General features: G+C 41.1%; 1 protein-coding gene across 3 annotated transcripts in view; it reads left to right on the top strand.

The window, feature by feature from the left end:
- Positions 1–18,132, top strand: part of anks1b (ankyrin repeat and sterile alpha motif domain containing 1B) — a 229,359-nt gene that overhangs the window by 150,326 nt on the left and 60,901 nt on the right. For all 3 annotated transcript variants that reach the window (XM_034075301.2, XM_034075302.2, XM_034075303.2), the window contains one exon: positions 3,392–3,578. In XM_034075301.2, the coding sequence (XP_033931192.1) occupies positions 3,392–3,578 (187 nt within the window). The remainder of the gene's footprint in view (positions 1–3,391; positions 3,579–18,132) is intronic.

The raw sequence follows: 18,132 nt of genomic DNA, 5'->3' as shown, positions 1-18,132 counted from the left end.
AGCAAGCCTCGCCTCGCCACACACACACACACACACACACACACACACACACACACACACACACACACACACACACACACACACACACACACACACACACACACACACACATCTCTTGCTGTCGTTTAGTCAGGCATGGAAGACGTGTGTGTGTGTGTGTGTGTGTGTGTGTGTGTGTGTGTGTGTGTGTGTGTGTGTGTGTGTGTGTGTGTGTGTGTGTGTGTGTGTGTGTGTGTGTGTGTGTGTGTGTGTGTGTGTGTGTGTGTGTGTGTGTGTGTGTGTGTGTGTGTGTGTGTGTGTGTGTGTGTGTGTGTGTGTGTGTGTGTGTGTGTGTTTGCTCATTAATCCTCTTCCAATCGGCCCTGACATGTTCATTAGCTTGCTGCCCGTTTGCATTGTTAACGCTGAGCCTCAGCCAGAGCTCCATATGTGTGTATGTTTTGTCACATGTGTTTGTGTGTATGTCTCTGTGTGTGTGCATGTGTGAGCTCTTAATAAGCACTACTCCAGAGAGCAGAGGCCTTTAGTCGTTAGAAAGAAGCCAAATACACAGTCGATTAGTGCTGAAATAAAGAGATGCTTAAAGAGTGAAAAGAAGTTGAAGATGCCATTAAAGTCATTAGACATTAGCTGGCTCACTAAAGCAGATACACAAACAAACATAGCCTGAACCTCCCGCTCTGAAGCTCCACAGAGCCACATTAGAGCAGCTCCATCATTCTGGGCTGATTGCTGTTTCATCTCATTGATTTGTGGTCCTTTTTTAACATTAAGCCTGAAGCAAAGTAAACCCTACAGGTTATGTTTCCAAGTGTATTACGCAGAGTGGGTTAATATAATGTTAGAATGAATTTGTTTCTTAACTTTTCTATAAAAGTGAGAAAATACATGTTTTTGACAGCAAGCTTATGTAGCATTCCCTCTCTTTGTCAAGTCAGGGTGACTCCCTGTTGGGCTGTTCTTTTCCCCTGATGCCCGTCTGGGCTGTTGGGATCTTGTTTGCTTGATGCATTGGTCCTTTAAACATCCCTGGTCTCCGTGGAACCATGCTGCTATGGTGTTATTCCCCAAAGGCAAACTCTTCATATTAGAAGGAAAAAGTGGATCTTTGTGCTGAATTCTGGTCTGTTGAAGCTGCTCTGCTCAGTTCCTCTATACTAGATTCCTCCATATTGGATTTAATACTGCAGAGTCTAGAAACCCTCCCTCTCTCTATCTCTCTTTGATTCACTGATACTTAGCTGTTTTAGTGCATCAATGCATTTAGAGGATAAAGTATAGCAGAACCAAGCAGCCTTAGAAGTAATGTACAGTAGCTATAGGCTTAACATTTTGATTATTTTGTCCAAATGTAGCAAACATTTACCTAAAGCTCGCTATTCTAAACTAAGCTAGCGATTTTCGTTCTTTGTGCTAAGCTAAGTTAACTGTCAAGGTTGATAATTAATCAGCAGAGAACAGTATAGTATCAATCTGGTCTTCTTACTCTTAACAATACATGTTAATGTACCATTTACATTAGCAAATATAGCAAAAATATACCTCGCTATTATAGGCTAGGTTAGCAGTTTCCGTTCTTTGTGCTAAGCTAAGTTAGCCGTAAAGCGTGATAATAACCGAGGAGCGACTAGTCAATCTTGTCTTCTAACTCTTTGCACTAACGAAAAAAATATTTTACATTTCTTCCCAAATTGTAATGTATTCCATTACGATCAGCACATATGTCTTGTTGGTGAAGAGTTAAGTTACTTCTATTGCAATGTTTTCACATTTAAAATTGTGCGGTGTTAGCGTCTGCTATTCCTTCCTTCCTTGGATCCTCCTTCCACCCTAAACTCTGCTTTCCCTCTTACTTTCTCCCATTTCTTTCATATAACCATTCCTTTCGTCTGTTCTTTCGTGTTTTTTCTTCCATTTGTTTCTTTCAAGCTTCCCATCACATTTATTTGATTTCATCCCTGTCCAATTCTGTTGTGTCATTCATGACCTTCTCTTGCTCCTTCTATCTCCCTTCTCTAGTTTGCTTTTGTTTTTCATCACAGTTCAGTTCAGTCGATCTGAAGTTGTTTCTATACACTTTGCCTGCATCCTCCAAATTGTTCACACACGCACACACGCACACACACACACACACACACACACACACACACACACACACACACACACACACACACACACACACACACACACACACACACACACACACACACACACACACACACACACACACACACACACACACACACACACACACACACACACACACACACACACTCTGGCAGAGTTTTGACATGTCTGAGCTGTTGTGAAGCATAGCAGCAGGTTGTTTGGAGCTGCAAATGCCTCATTATGTAAGATGTGTTTACCAGATGCCAGTCTACAGTTGCGGATGTCCTCTGCCTCGCTTTCTCTCACACTCCTGTGAGCAGGGAAATCGTTATGGATTTCTCTCTCTCTCTCTCTCTCTCTCTCTCTCTCTCTCTCTCTCTCTCTCTCTCTCTCTCTCTCTCTCTCTCTCTCTCTCTCTATATAGCCTGAAATCTAATTGATGTAAATTCGCACACGTTCAATTGTCAGAATGAAATCAGTTTTTGGTTTACGCATACAGTACAAGATGCTTTGGTGTAAATGGTGCATACAAAGACATAGAAAGACGAATACATAAACAAATAATTATATAAACAATTAAAAAAATATTGTAACAAAATAAAAATAAAAACAATATTCACACAACATTGTACAGTAAAATAAAATGAAATATGACTATTATATATTCAAAGTGGAGAGCAGTACAGATTTAAAAAGAGGTAGTTTGGAGCAGAAATGAGCAACATGTTCAAAGATTACATTTTAGAACTTAATTTATTGAACAAAGGAAATCATTTATTATGACAAAAATGGCAATTAAAAAAATCAAGAAGGACGAGCATGTTTTTTTTTGTATTACATTACATGTTACTTGTTAGACGCTTTTATCCAAAGCGACTTACATACTCGATACTGTGGACAATCCCCACAGGAGCAGTTTGGGGTGAAGTGTCTTAGCCAAGGGACACAACGACATGCTGACTGCAGTGGGGTTTGAACCTGTGCTCCCCTGATCCCAACACCAACGCACTAACCCACTGTGCCACAGCCTCCCTATCAGGATCAGTAATATAGCTTTTAAGTGGCACCAAGCATGGAGTAGATAGAAACAGCTGGTACCATCAATTCACACAGGAAGACTTAATGGCAGGCAAGAAAACAATTACTTTTAATATGCTGAAATTAGAGTTAGTCACATAAAAGGAAAGCAAAGAAAAACATGACACAGTTAGTTAGATAATACAGAATATGAGTGTGGTCCTTCTCTCCATAATGTCCCTCTCTTCTTCTGTCTTGTGTCCAGCCCAAGCAGCGCACCTCTCTGTCTTCGTCCCTGGACGTGCAGAGGCCGGTCACCCACAGCTGCGAGCCCAGCGAGGTGAGCTCCTCTCTGGGATACGCCAGCTTCAGCACCAGCCCCCCTGCCAGCCCCCCGCTCAGCCCCAACCAGGAGGACTCGGCCGGCTCCAACGACGACTGCCAGCTCACAGGTCAGACTCATGAAACAAGGAGGATGCTGGGAGAGGGATTTACTGTTTAAGGCTGTCTTTCAGCCACAAGTGAGAGTGAGAGTCAGCACTCAGACACACTCTCTACTCTGACCCCCCCAACTCCCTGTGGAGGAGGATCAGCTGATACACAAATACCTCCTGAAAGGGAATATACAAATGCCTGTTATCTGGTCTCTTCACATGCAAAGAAATTAAATCAATCAATCAGTCGTATTTTCTAGACCAGGGGTTTCCAACACGTCGATCGCGAGCTACCGGTAGCTCGCAAGCCCTCAATAAGTATCTCGCCAAGCAAATCCAAAGTATAAAAAAATACACAAAAAAAAGAAAGAAATGTAATTAAAAGAATCTACCCTATATATAAACAAAACCTCAATCATAGCGAGCTCTATCTACGTACTACAACTCTATATCTATCTCACACCCCTCCTCCCCCCACCCCCCACAATGAATATCAACCAATCACCAGCGCTGCAGTCGGGAAGAAAAGCAATGTGGAGCAGCACCTCACCGCTTCATAAGGAGTTTGACCGTGATCTACTCCAGTGGTTCCCAACCTGGGGGGCGCGCAGCTCTTTATTTCAGCACTAATCAACTGTGTATTGGCTTCTTTCTAACGACTAAAGGCTCTGCTCTCTGGAGTCGTGCTTATTAAGAGCTCACACATGCACACACACAGAGACATACACACAAACACACGTGACCAAACAGTTACACCCCTTTGCCAATTGTTTCCACTTGCGCCGTCCTTTAATTTCTTCATACAGCGGGAATCCAAATTCATTTATCCTGAGTCCAATAACCATCAAAGTCACTCCAATAGTGCTCCTTAATTACGCTTCCATCCTCCTTTAACTAAATACTTCACATTCATCCAGTTTGAGGCTTTTAAACTTGAATTACCGCTGTGTGTCCCCCCCCGCCCTTGTGTGTGTATGTGTGTGGGGGGGGGTGCAACTTCCAACAGGAGTCATTTGGGGGGGCTCTTGGGAAAAAAGGCCCCATTGAACACAGCCTAGTCATGCCAGCCTATACAACACATGAGTTCTACAGTGTGTGTTGCAACTTTCGTATATATTTATTGCACTTGACACACACATAGGCATGGCGTAATTTCCTCTTTGCAGACATGTCCCCCCCACTTTTCGAAATCCTGTTTGTGTCCCCCACTTTATAAATATGTTTTTTTTTTAACACAAGCCGTCATCGCCACGGAGGAGCACACAGCCTCTGTGAGCGAGCGAGACAGAGAGAGAGAGAGAGAGAGAGAGCACACCTTTATCTATTTAATATAGTTGTAAAAAATAAAGTAAGAAATCCTTCCAATGTGTACTATAGGACAGTCAAAACATTAAAAATGTTTAAAAGGGGAGTGATTAGTAAAATATGCATAAATAAAAAGAAAGAATGCTAACTAGGTAACATAAGACAAGAATAAACGAGTTTAAATGATTGATCATTGGTTGTGATCATATTCTAAAGATGTTTGGATTATTGAAAAGTTTACAGCTCCCTTTCATCTGAGTGTTGAGAGCTGTATCCATACATTCATTCTGTGCTCAAAGTGCACCAGATTGATGCATTTAACTTCAACATTTAAAAAAAAATCTTCCCGGGGTGCGAGGAGTAAAAAAGAGGAGTAAATGTAGCTCACGACTTGTTTTATGTTTTGAAAGTAGCTCTCATCCTAACAAAGGTTGGAGACCCCTGTTCTAGGTCTTTAGAATACGGTAGGTGTATTGTGTGGCCTTTCTCCTTTGGAATATGTAAGGGCAGGGAGTAACATGTAAACATAGAAAATCTTTGTAGAATATGTAAAACATCTTATTTATTATTTATATCAGCCAATTGCAGTGATTGGTTTGGTTACGTATAAGCCCTATTCAGGCATCAATAATGCACACACTCACTCTGAAGGTCAACATAACTCGAATGCCTTTTATAATTGCGATATTAAAGCCTGCTGCTCAGGTTTCCATTTCATTCCTCCTGTCTTTCTTTCTGTCTTTGTTGCTTCAGTGTTCTTTAAACTCGTTCTGCCTGAAAACCCAATGAAACTCTAACCCTTTTTGGCTTGGGTCCCTAGAAATTGAAATCATATTTTTACTCCTGTCATACTTGAGCCAAGAAGAACACCTTAGAGGCAGATAACAGATGTTAGAAGACAAGTCAGTCAGATTATGAAGAAGTAGAGGGGACACGATGAAAGCTGGGACATTTCTGCCTAAGGGGATTGGACCATATGATTCAGATTATCAATTTAGCATACTTGCTAGCAACCAATACTTCCACCCAGAGTTTTGACCTTTAGATTAAATCATGTGGTATGACCAATTTGTAGCCGCATAACATGACTTATTAATCATATTCCTACTGCATGGGCTGTTTGCTGTGAAGATCATTTCAGTGTTGAGTAACGGCCTTGCAACAATTTCAAAGTGTGTATAAATAATGGGGAAGTACATAACGACATATGGTAGTGACTACTTGTTCAGGCTAGTTGAAAAATGTTAAATACTACTTTTCTTAATTTGTTTATCGGATGCATTTTAAGGGAGAAATGTGTTTATTCTCAAAAATAGGCAAGGCAAGTTTATTTATATAGCACCTTTCAAAACAAGGCAATTCAAAGTGCTTTACAAAAATTAAAGACATTAAGAAAATGGCATTTAAAAACAGTCTCTCTATTGAACATCTAGCCACGGTAAACAATCAATTCTATTGGCTAATAGAGGGAAGTCATGTTTTTATTGACTCGATTAGAGGCGAGTGACTGTTGTAAAAATAATATCGCTCCAAGATTAATATAACTTTCATTAGGTCCGGTTCAGCTTCACCAAATTGTTATCCCTGTTATTGTTGTTTTCTAAAATTTGATTTAATTTGAAATACATTCTTTCTAATATAGTACTGGAAAAAAATTGTGTTTATATTTTGCTAAAATGTAGCAGTTTTACACTTCACTGGGATACCATTGAAGCATTTAAAGGTCCCCTCGATAATAATAATAATAATAATTCCTTACATTTATTATAGCGCTTTTTCCAGATGCTCAAAGCGCTTTACAAATACACATTGCACATGTCATACATGCAATGGTCATGTACGATATTCCAATTCCAGATTTAACAGCAGTTATTTTCCAACCTTCCTTTATCTTTCTGTCATTTTCTAATCTCTTGCTTCATTCGTTACCATAGTGATGAGATTAGCTGATGATGTGGTCGAAAGTACTACATCATCACCTGGATTCTCTCACCTGGATTTCAGTCCAACGGTCCCTCCCACCTGCTGCTATCAGGCACCGTTAGAGGAGGCAGAGCAGGGGAAGTCGACCAGGGGGAGGCACTCTCTGTGTGTGTGTGTGTGTGTGTGTGTGTGTGTGTGTGTGTGTGTGTGTGTGTGTGTGTGTGTGTGTGTGTGTGTGTGTGTGTGTGTGTGTGTGTGTGTGTGTGTGTGTGTGTGTGTGTGTGTGTGTGTGTGTGTGTGGTGTGTGTGTGTGTGTGGTGTGTGTGTGTGTGTGTGTGTGTGTGTGTGTGTGTGTGTGTGTGTGTGTGTGTGTGTGTGTGTGTGTGTGTGTGTGTGTGTGTGTGTGTGTGTGTGTGTGTGTGTGTGTGTGTGTGTGTGTGTGTGCTCGTGTGTGCATATTTGCGTCGTGTGTTTCATCCAGGAGCAGTTCAGAGGCCTAGCTAGACTTTGATCTGTGTAGGGCCTCCAAAGAAAACACACAGTTCACGAATCCACAGGTGCATGCACACACACACACACGCACGCACGCACGCACTTGCAGAGTTAGTCATTTTTGGGTTTTCAGAACACATTCCCAGAATTGAGTGCGAATACCTCCTAGACCGACATGTTGTTATAATAGTCGGGAATGCAAGGACAAGTCAGGTCGTGCAGGTGAGTCACACACACGTACACACTACACACACACACACGTACACACACACACACACACACACACACACACACACACACACACACACACACACACACACACACACACACACACACACACACACACACACACACACACACCCACCCACCAACACACAGTGAACACACACTGACAACACCTGTGATGCAGTCCACACTAAATCCTCATTTGATTTCGTAGGAGTTAATATAATATAATTAATGGGCTTAAAAATAAACATTTAAAATACAATATGCTATCAAAGAAAGCAATATTTGAGTAAACATGTAATAAAGAACAAGACATGAAGAACTGCAGAACTTCAACCAATAGTAAGGCATAGAAACAAGATGAGATATTCCGAACACACACACACACACACACACACACACACACACACACACACACACACACACACACACACACACACACACACACACACACACACACACACACACACACACACACACACACACACACACACACCACACACACACACACACACACACACACACACACACACACACACACACACACACACACATACACAGACATACACAGACATACAACTGAATGACACATCTTCATCTAGTATTCTCATTGAAGCATTGCCATAGAATGTATGTAAGACGAGTGTGTTCTTTCCCTTTGGGCCTGGCACTGATGTCTTCTGAGGACAAAGACTCAGGAACAGTTATTGATCATAGTGTCGACATAGAAGAAGATTCTGAGAATGGGCATCAGAGCCCATGCCTGAGGGGGGGAGAGAGGCTGCACTGACAGAGGCACAGCATGTGATCTGCTCAAAAAATACAAAGCACTTTACGGGACAATTGACCTTATATTGGCTTATTATTACCAGGACTCTACACACGGCAACTGTCAATCACAGGCAATTGTGGTCACTTCCTTTTCTTTTTACAGTTAGTTAGCATACTGGTTAGAGTATTTTACAATACTCAATTTTGTGCCATTACAATTTAGTAACACAACTCTTATATGCAAGACATTATTTTGCCGCTAACATGGATAGCAGGAGCCCAATTAAAATGATATGCCTTGAAATAATGGACTCTATATATATTTACTCAATATAAACATCCTTTTTTACATTTCACTCTGATTTGGGTTGTTGCCCATACATCCCATTCTTGCGAACGCTACATCTCAGGAACGTCTTGTGGGAATTTCTTTAAATTGGTCTCAAGTGATTATATGTGGTGGTGCAAGGTCAAGGTCAAGGTCAAGGGGACCTCACCGAAACGTTTTGGATTAGATTGTGACATTTTGGGCGGACCTCGATGCAAACTAAATTCTGACTAATTATTGGAGGAAAACAACCGCAAGGTGCTGATTTCAGTCTGGATTTGGTTTCATTTATAACTTCTTGCTGTCGTCTTATTTGCAACATTTGAAAAGTTATTGTAATATTGGCTTGAGGAAAATATGACGGTTGACGCAAACCTCCTGCAACTTGAGGCATTGGGGGAATATTGTCTCTTCATCTCTCTCTTGGGTTTGAATCTCTGCTGTCGAAAAAAAACTGGTAGAAGGTGCATTTACATCAAGAAATTGTAAAGCACTTATAACGATATTTGTACATTTATTTATTTCTCTGACTTTCTCTCTGTGTGTGTTTCCTGAAGCTCAAACACCTTCTTCTTCTTCTTCTTCTTCTTCTTCTTCTTCTTCTTCTTCTTCTTCTTCTTCTTCTTCTTCTTCTTCTTCTTCTTCTTCTTCTTCTTCTTCTTCTTCTTCTTCTTCTTCTTCTTCTTCTTCTTCTTCTTCTTCTTCTTCTTCTTCTTCTTCTTCTTCTGCCACTCTGCTCATCACTCCTGCTCTCGCTATTTATTAGCTTTATAAGGCCCATTGTAGGGGGTTGCCATGGTAACGTTAGACTTACAGAGAGATAGAGACAGAGTATGAAACAAAAAAAAGGGAGTATATATATGCATGTGGGTACAGAAGGCAAAGAGTCACAGAATATAAAGGATGCCAGTGAAGAAGAGAGTGGGAGAGGGAATGAGAGTCTAATATTGCAGGGGGGGGAGGAGGAGGTTTGTGATGAACGAAAATCAGGAAGAGATTTCAGGGGGTTGGACGGAGAAATGAGGACAATAAAGCGAAGGAAACATGTTTTTATACCTACACACCATAAAAGGTATTTCCTGCCTTCTCAACATTTGTCTCCCTTTTTTCTTTCTTTTTTTTTTCTTTCTGAAAATCCTGAACCGCTCTCCGAAACAGCTCACCATTACCGCAGTAAATCTTCGGCCCTGCAGCAGAATATGCAGGTGTCAGCCACCCACGTGGGAAGTTGGATAAAACGAGGCCTATTTATAACCCGGTCCATCACTGATGCTGCTGTCGATGCTACTGTTTTGCGTAATGTTGGACATTTGCTTGAGGAGATATTCCCTCAGTGCCCTGGGTGCAGAGTGCAGTGCAGTGTTATGCAAAAGCAGGGCAAGTGTAGACGCAGTTTCCCTCCATGAATTATGCAGAGCCCCCTGCGACAAGTCAGAAACAGACAGGCCCAAATCTGCAGCTCTGTATTTATTCAACAGGAAGCTTTTAAGTGGCCGGAACACCTCGCCGCTTCTTATTCAAAACTTTGAAACACAACATTAGATTAGATAGATTGTTTTTTTCTATTATGGTTTTTGTTCAAGATAACATTTAAAGCTGCCCTAGCCATTAAGCAGTGGGTCAGATGACTGTAATGTGACAGCAGTTGCTTGTAGTGAATAATTATTAACATTACTTTCAAACTTTTTAGGCCTCTTTAGGCACTTTGTTGTTTCACAGATTCAAACTTAACTGTTTTGGTTTGTTCTATTTGTATGCCACCTGCTCAGTAGCAAACAGAAGACAAACAAAGTTAGGGATTAGCTAGTAAACAACATTTGCATAGATGTGTGGGGTAATCATAAACACAACTCCAAATACATGCTAATGTCTCTGTGTCTGCTCGATGTGTAAATAGCAACTGTGCGCTAATATGCTAGCGACAACTCTAGTTTATTCTCGTGCTACCTGCTGTTTCTCTAGCTCAGTGCTTCTCAAAGTGTGGTCCGCGGACCACTGGTGGTCCGTGAGCGCCCCCTAGTGGTCCGTGAGTATATTGGTAAAATTTCACATTTGAAATTAATTAATTAATTTAAGTTTTCCGCACTCTCGCGGGAATATCTCCGCAATGGAGCGAGCTTAAGTTTCACTTTCGATTGCATGATATAGCCCAGATAAACACCTTCATCACACATGTGGCCACTTGTTTGTACAATTTTCAGGCGATTTGTAAAAAACGATGTCTTTTTGGATATTTGTGGAGTTAGGTGGTCCGCGAGTGTTTTTTTATTGGTTAAGTGGTCCTTGGTATGAAAAAGTTTGAGAAACACTGCTCTAGCTAGCACACACAAAAGCTTCAGTTTCGGTCGTACCAAGAACATTCTACGACACATTTCCGAAACCTCTTCATCAGGCAAGGTGCGGAACGTTTTATCTGCAGTGTGTATCTCAAGCATGAAACCCCCTCTTTCTCTCTAAAACACATTAATGCCACACAAGCCACTTTCCACACTCCAGACGGTGATTCTGTAGCGGTGTCTTGGTCTATGTGAATAATGGGCACCTGAAACAACAAGTCTTCATTCTCTCTTCATAATGCAAAGTGCCAAAAAGGAGCTGAGTGATGGATGATCTCGCACAGTTAATGAGCTGTAAATGCCAAACGGTGTGTGTGTGTGTGTGTCAGTGTGTGTTCACTTGAGAGAGTTAAGTTCATTAAACATCCGGCGGCCGCTTGATTCTGTCCTTTGTTCCCAAATATCACACGCTCCACTTTGACTTTGACATCAACTCACAACTGCAGGCAAACTTTGACAACCTGCTGTGCTTGATCATTAAGTTTACTGAAGGTCAGCAGGGCTTTTGTTTGAAGCATTCATTTGATCCTAATACACATTTTGGACACCTTAGATCGGTCCTTAACCCTTTGTTATACATCATCATATTTAAAGCTATTTCCTTTTTACGTGTCAGTGCCATCTCAGAAGGAGCTTATTGGAGTAAGCCTGCTGTTAGTGGTCACTGACACCTCTCAGTGACATGTAGTCATAGCTTCACAGAAAACAGGCATGTATATCCTACAGATGTATTCCCCACATTTAGCATGGAGCACAAAAGCAGCAGTGCTATTTGTAGATTTGCTCTCCTCTCACATACAATGAGAGTCATTTCCCCTGCTGTTCTACCCAGGTTGAATGTGTGCCCCCCCCTCTTGTGTGGCAGAAGGCAAATGTAATGAAATGATAAGTCTTCGCTTTGCACTTTGCCCCTCGAGGGTAGAAGGAGTCAAGAAATCAAGTGTCAAATTTAGAAGTGGCATAAAGAGCAAGATAGAAAACTTTAAGCCATTTCTCAGATGTGACTTGTTCTGTGAGAGAGAGATACACACTGCCCGTTTAAGCCGCACGCCCTAATATTTAGTTGGACCGCCTTTAGCTTTGAGTACGGCACACAGTCGCCGTGGCAATCTTCTGCTGTGTCACAACATGTATTTCTGTCCAGAGTTGCATTCATTATAATGAGTTGGTTGTTTTCTTTGCTTGATGCACCCAAATAATTTGACGTCAACATCACTGACAAAGTCTAATATGTTGCATTTCATAAAAAAATCAATATGTTGTTATAAAATAACCCCGACAGAAGCAAAATGATTCATCATGCTGCATGCTTCATTTTTTTTTTATACATGCAGAATACTCACACATGACATGTCATTTGAGCTGAGTCAGGGCTGCGATACTACACACACATATGATTGTGCAACACACACACACACACACACACACACACACACACACACACACACACACACACACACACACACACACACACACACACACACACACACACACACACACACAGTTAATCAGTGGCATCCTCATCACATTTAACTCTCACTACCACTCTCTGTCTCACACACACACACACACACACACACACACACACACACACACACACACACACACACACACACACACACACACACACAGTTAATCAGTGGCATCCTCATCACATTTAACTTTCACTACCACTCTCTGTCACACACACACACACACACACACACACACACACACACACACACACACACACACACACACACACACACACACAGAATTTCACTGACGCTAGTGAGAGACTGCCGTCACTCCAGAATTCAGGAGACTTGCAAATAGGTGACTGCTGCAGACGAGCCGGTTGCTGTGGCAATATTCTCTGCAACAGGAATGGCAGTGTGAATTCAATATGTACAGACTGCATGGCCCCCTGCGCCTTAAGGCTGGTTTGGATACATACAGGCTATCAGACATGAAGTAATGCTCTCAGCAGGGGTCCCACCGCTCTCCCAATCCCAAGGGGGGGGGGGAGTTAACACTGACCTGTAAGTGTGCCAGAGCATAATGCCAAGTTTCAGCATGAAATCACTCACAAATTGAAAATTAGATAAATATATGGTAATCTGTTTCTCATCATTTTAATCCTTGAACTTTATCGGCCGGGGACATTTTAAGTCAGCATTACAATAATTAAAATCTTTAATTTATTGTAATGTCAAGTGAAATATCCCTGAGGAGCAGATTCAGGATTATATTGAATGATGAAGAAAATGTTACTACTGCAGCCTCTGAAAGCTTTAAATATCTACTAAATGTAAATATTAAATACTGGGGATAATCAGTACTGTTTGCAAGTGCAGGAGTATTGATGTGAACAGCCAATGGGACTGAAAAGGGTTAAACATCACTTTTTCAGCACACTTGAAACTCTTATTCCCCAGTGCTTCTTGATGGTGCTTTTATGCCTTCAAATAATGATTGTGACATTTCCAACAGACTTTAAAGGCAGCACTTTTACAGCTTTCACCTGTAACTCTTTAACGCTTTCTCAAACCAACCTAAAATCATTTCCTCATCATAAATCCAAGCAGCAGCCCATCAGAGTCCTTTCCATCTGTATGTGTGTTTGTGAGCAAAGCCCCGCACTAACCTCGCTCTAGCTATAAGCGCCTGAGGCTCAGGGAGCTGATAATGATTTATCTGCCACTAAGGAAATAGGTTTCAGCCCTAAATCTGCAGGATGACTGGCAGCTCAGATATTACTCTGTAGTTTTTAATAACAGTCAGGGCGGTCTCACGAGAGACGGAGCGATGAACACGGCGCTATCACATGTTTGGATCATCTCCCAGCCCCTCCTGGATCCCCTAAAACACACACACACACACACAACACACACACATTCAGATACAGAAAGACTCCTATATATGAGAGAAACTGTGAAGTATTTAGAAAGACATTTATTACAACAAATTAACTATACAAGTGTATGTGTACAACCAGACAATTTAAATTCCATTACATCAGACAGACAGTCATTAAGTAAATATAAACAAGAAACAGAAGAAATAGGAAATGACAAAAGTAGGATTTAAAAGTTTCAAACACAATAAATAACGAATATGAGCTGAAATAGAATCAAACCAATCAAAACTGGATTAGAAAGTAGTGTGGCTACAGTGAAGTGAAAGATAAGAATAATATGAAGTTTAATTTAATAAAATCCAGTGGCAAACAAACAATTTTGTGCATTAATTCAAACGTTAATTAAAGATGTATTGGGGTTTGCTGCTGTATGCGGCATTTAAGATGAATGTGTTTTGGCCATAAACCAATCAGCGCGTTATAACCAGCATTAGTAATATTAATAGTAGTAGTAGTATAATTCATTATTTGACACCCTGTGTGGCGTGATCTAATCTTTGGCACATCCAATCATTGATTATTTATGACGGGCAGATTTAGTAAATGGTGACTTGATATAAAGCGGTGTAATCCAGCTCCTTAATCTGTCATTTCTGTATTTTAGAGTCCGGAGAGACCGGAGAGTTGAGACCTATGGATAAACCAAAGATGCAATGCTGGATCTTCTTTGCGGCATGAATGGCATTATAGTGTCTGTCTCTCACATGTATTTAGATTGGAATCTGATTCATTCCACGACCAGAAAACCAATAATGTACGAGGTTTTATTAGATATAACTCTTCAATATAACTAAAGCCTCACTTGTAGGGGACTGCTGCTCTACTGTGTGTATTGAATGTGTGTACTATAACAAATCCAACCTTACCCCTGTGTATTCCCCCCCCCCCTTTGACATATAACCTATAGATCAATATACCCTCTCTTTAATTGCTCTCCCTCCTGCCCCTCTGTCATGTACGCCTCCTGTCTGTTACTTATTTCTCTAGCCACTTTCCTTCACTCTCTTTCTGCCTGTCAATCACTGCGATATGCTCCCTGCCTGCCCCCTCACTCTCCCTCCGCCTCGCTGCGTTCCTCAAGCCTTCTTCAGCTTTCCAGTTATGCTGTATGGCTACATTTTGCCTCTCATAACTCCATCACCTCTCAATCTGTGCCTTTCCTCCCATGCTCTGTTGCCCACTCCCTACCTTTTCCCCCATGTTGCTCTCCTTCCTCCGTCCCTCTATCGTCTTCCTCTTTTCCCCCCGTTCCATCCTGAATGCTGCAGCAAGCACATAATTTACACGCAATTAAATCCATTTTCGATTCTCGCAGTGTGAAAGGAAGGTAAAGGAAGAGTGGATTCACTGGTGGCCTATCAAGGATATAAATATATACTTTCTCTGCAGATGCTTCCCCCCTCAGCACTGTCTGAGTTCAGTTTTCACATCTTCTTCAGCCTTCTCATTACTTCCTTTTTTGGAATTAGACACTGTGTGAAGGGCTTCTTTTGGAATTGGGATGATTTATTTGAAATTAAATCTTGCTTCTGCAAAATGGGGCATTACTTTTGAGGCCTGTTTAACTTACAGGCCAATTCCAGCTGGTTAGAGACCAAAGCTGTGTCTCAATACAATATAACACTCTAATTCAAAGCCGATTTTACGGATGTATAGTGTTCACTGTGGAAAACTGACAAATACAATGCTCTCAAAATAGGCAGTATTTGCACAAAAAAGCACTTACAATGCACAATGAAGTGGAGCATTAATAACCAAATGACGCAGATGGTGTTGAGATAGCTGGAGGATGAAAACAAACATTAAGAAAGGTATTGGTAGAAGTTGATCAGCAGTCCTGGTTGGGTTTCATTTTCTATGTTCAGGATACACATTTGCCATGAAAGTCTGACATGTAGCACAGGTGTAAAGTTAATTGGGCTGCGTTCCATGTGGCAGTCATTTGATGATGTGCATGCAGCCTCACTGTCATGTACTGTGGACCTTGATTGGAACAGAGCCCTCGTTATTGTTATTAGTTACAGCTGTGTTATCCTGCTACAAGTTCAAATATCTGCTGAGAAAAAGGTTCATGACATCTTCCCTATTCCTATACTCAAAGGTAAAGTACTTTGATTTCTTCTTTACAAAAACACAATATATATTAGTTAATATTTATTCTATATTGTATACAATATGCTAACATATAAAAAGTTATTAATTTAATATATATTTTTAAAAGGAGAGCTGTAAAAAAGGGTGAGATGTGCTTTGTTCTAATGCTATTGGACATACAAACATGTTGGATTATGCACTATATAACCTTTGCATGTCCTCTAGAACAACACATTCAAGTATTTTCTTGTTGCAAACTGTTGCAAAGCTATGTTTTTATGTTTGGACAAAGCAATGGTTAGAATTAGTTTAGTTTTTGGCACAGAAAATAATTCTTCCTTTGCTCTTGTCATACTTACATACAGCCACTAGAGGCTTTTTTGTCACATGATCGTACACTTTTGCTATTTTGTGGCTGCATCTCACTTCGGTTAGATGGAATCCTTGCGTTTAAAAAGAGAAACGGCATTCTTAAAATGCTTAAACGAAAAAAGCGATCATGAAAATGTTTCCAATAAATGAATACAATTATTTTTGACCACTTTGTTGTTCAGATATATCACATAATGTGTAATTAAATGATACATTAATTCAAACAAAACACTGTATAAACTGAGGAGTGACTCTCGTGAGTTTAATGTGTTATTTTCACTCCGCTGGGAAACTGCTTTCATGTCAAGAAGCAACAGATCAGTGCATGCACTGCATCGTCCAATCAGTGAGCGATACACAGTAAGGGGGCGGGGCGAGTGTCTGAGGATTTCACCGGAGGATGGTCTGGTAGTTCCTCGATTATCGCTCCTCCGTTATCGCTCCTCGATCCTCGATCTTCGGTCCTCCGCATGGATGTATAATAAGAACTGGATACAGCGTGGGAGGCGGGGCCTCATTCATTCCTTTGAGAGTTGCTCATTGGCGCAGGAAGACAAAATGGCCCACATTTTGAGGGAGTGAAACGTCACGAAAGTATTCATATGATCATATAATCCGTTCTTATTGTGCATCCATGGGTAAAGGTACAACTCATGTTGTACTGAACACGTCACATGAACGTGCCAGGCGGCGCGGTCCCATGGGTTGGATCCGCGTTCATAATGCCGAGGAAAATAACTCAGAATAACGTTATTAGCACATTTTACAACTTGAGGACCGAATGTTTTTAATAAGGGCTATACAATCGTTCATACTGGGTAGTTTATTTAGTTTAAAAAAAAGTATCCAACGATTTACAGACGTCTCTTTCCCCATGTTAGTCAATGGGAAAAAGTATTTCCGGGCCCAGCGACTGATACGGAAGTGTAGTACCGCCGTTTGGCCACAACGAATATTTTCCTCAGAGTCCGGCGCACTTCCTGGGGGCTTGGTCCTCCGGCACAAATAAGGCCACTGGGACGCTACTCAAGATGGCGCAGACAAATCGACCTCCGGTGATACAGAGGAGCGAGGAAATGAAAAATATGAGAAGTGAGACGCAGCCTGTGTCACATAAACGGAAAGAGCATCTGCCGTTAAAAAAAAACAAAAACATTTATTATAAAACAGAAACTTGTGTTGACCTGTGCCAATTGGTTTGAGGTTGAAATTACCACTGCCAATCAAACTGCACAAAGAGAGAGGGAGATGTACTTTCAGATGCAATTGTAGGTATTCCTATTTAAGTGCTGAATGTTTGTTAAAAAACCAATATTTTAAACTTTAAATAGTCTCAAATATTCCTGCAGCTTTGTCCAAAGCGGACTGTCTTATACTTTGCAGCTGTGGGCAGCTTATCCATCTTTCTTATTGCATGCATTGTACCATTGCAACAGAACGAGCACAATATCATGCAGATCTGGTTATTATACTGTCGATACTCGCTTTCCCAGTATATACACTATGTCATTGTTAAACCTGCTTAGAATTCATATGTATTGAGGAATTAAGACTCAGCTACTGCAAATCAGACCACTTGAAACCCCAGCAGAGATGAATTTCAAGTACTCCTTTTCTGTCAATAGATCAAATGTTTAGATACATTGAATATAAGCTCAAGTCAGATCTCTTTTTCTCCCACTCACTCTGTTGGGGGGGGGGGGGGGGGGTGATTGTGTGGGAGGAGGGTTCTTCTTCTCAGTGTTCAACTTGAGGAAGTGATGACGTAACACATACATGCTCCAGTCTGTCAATCAATACTCTGAATAGATTAATCAGTTATCA

This window comes from Pseudochaenichthys georgianus, chromosome 23 (genome assembly GCF_902827115.2).
Source record: "Pseudochaenichthys georgianus chromosome 23, fPseGeo1.2, whole genome shotgun sequence".
NCBI classification, from domain to species: Eukaryota; Metazoa; Chordata; class Actinopteri; order Perciformes; family Channichthyidae; genus Pseudochaenichthys; species Pseudochaenichthys georgianus.
Note: the sequence above shows the minus strand (reverse complement) of the source record. Positions and strands in the feature narration are given on the sequence as shown.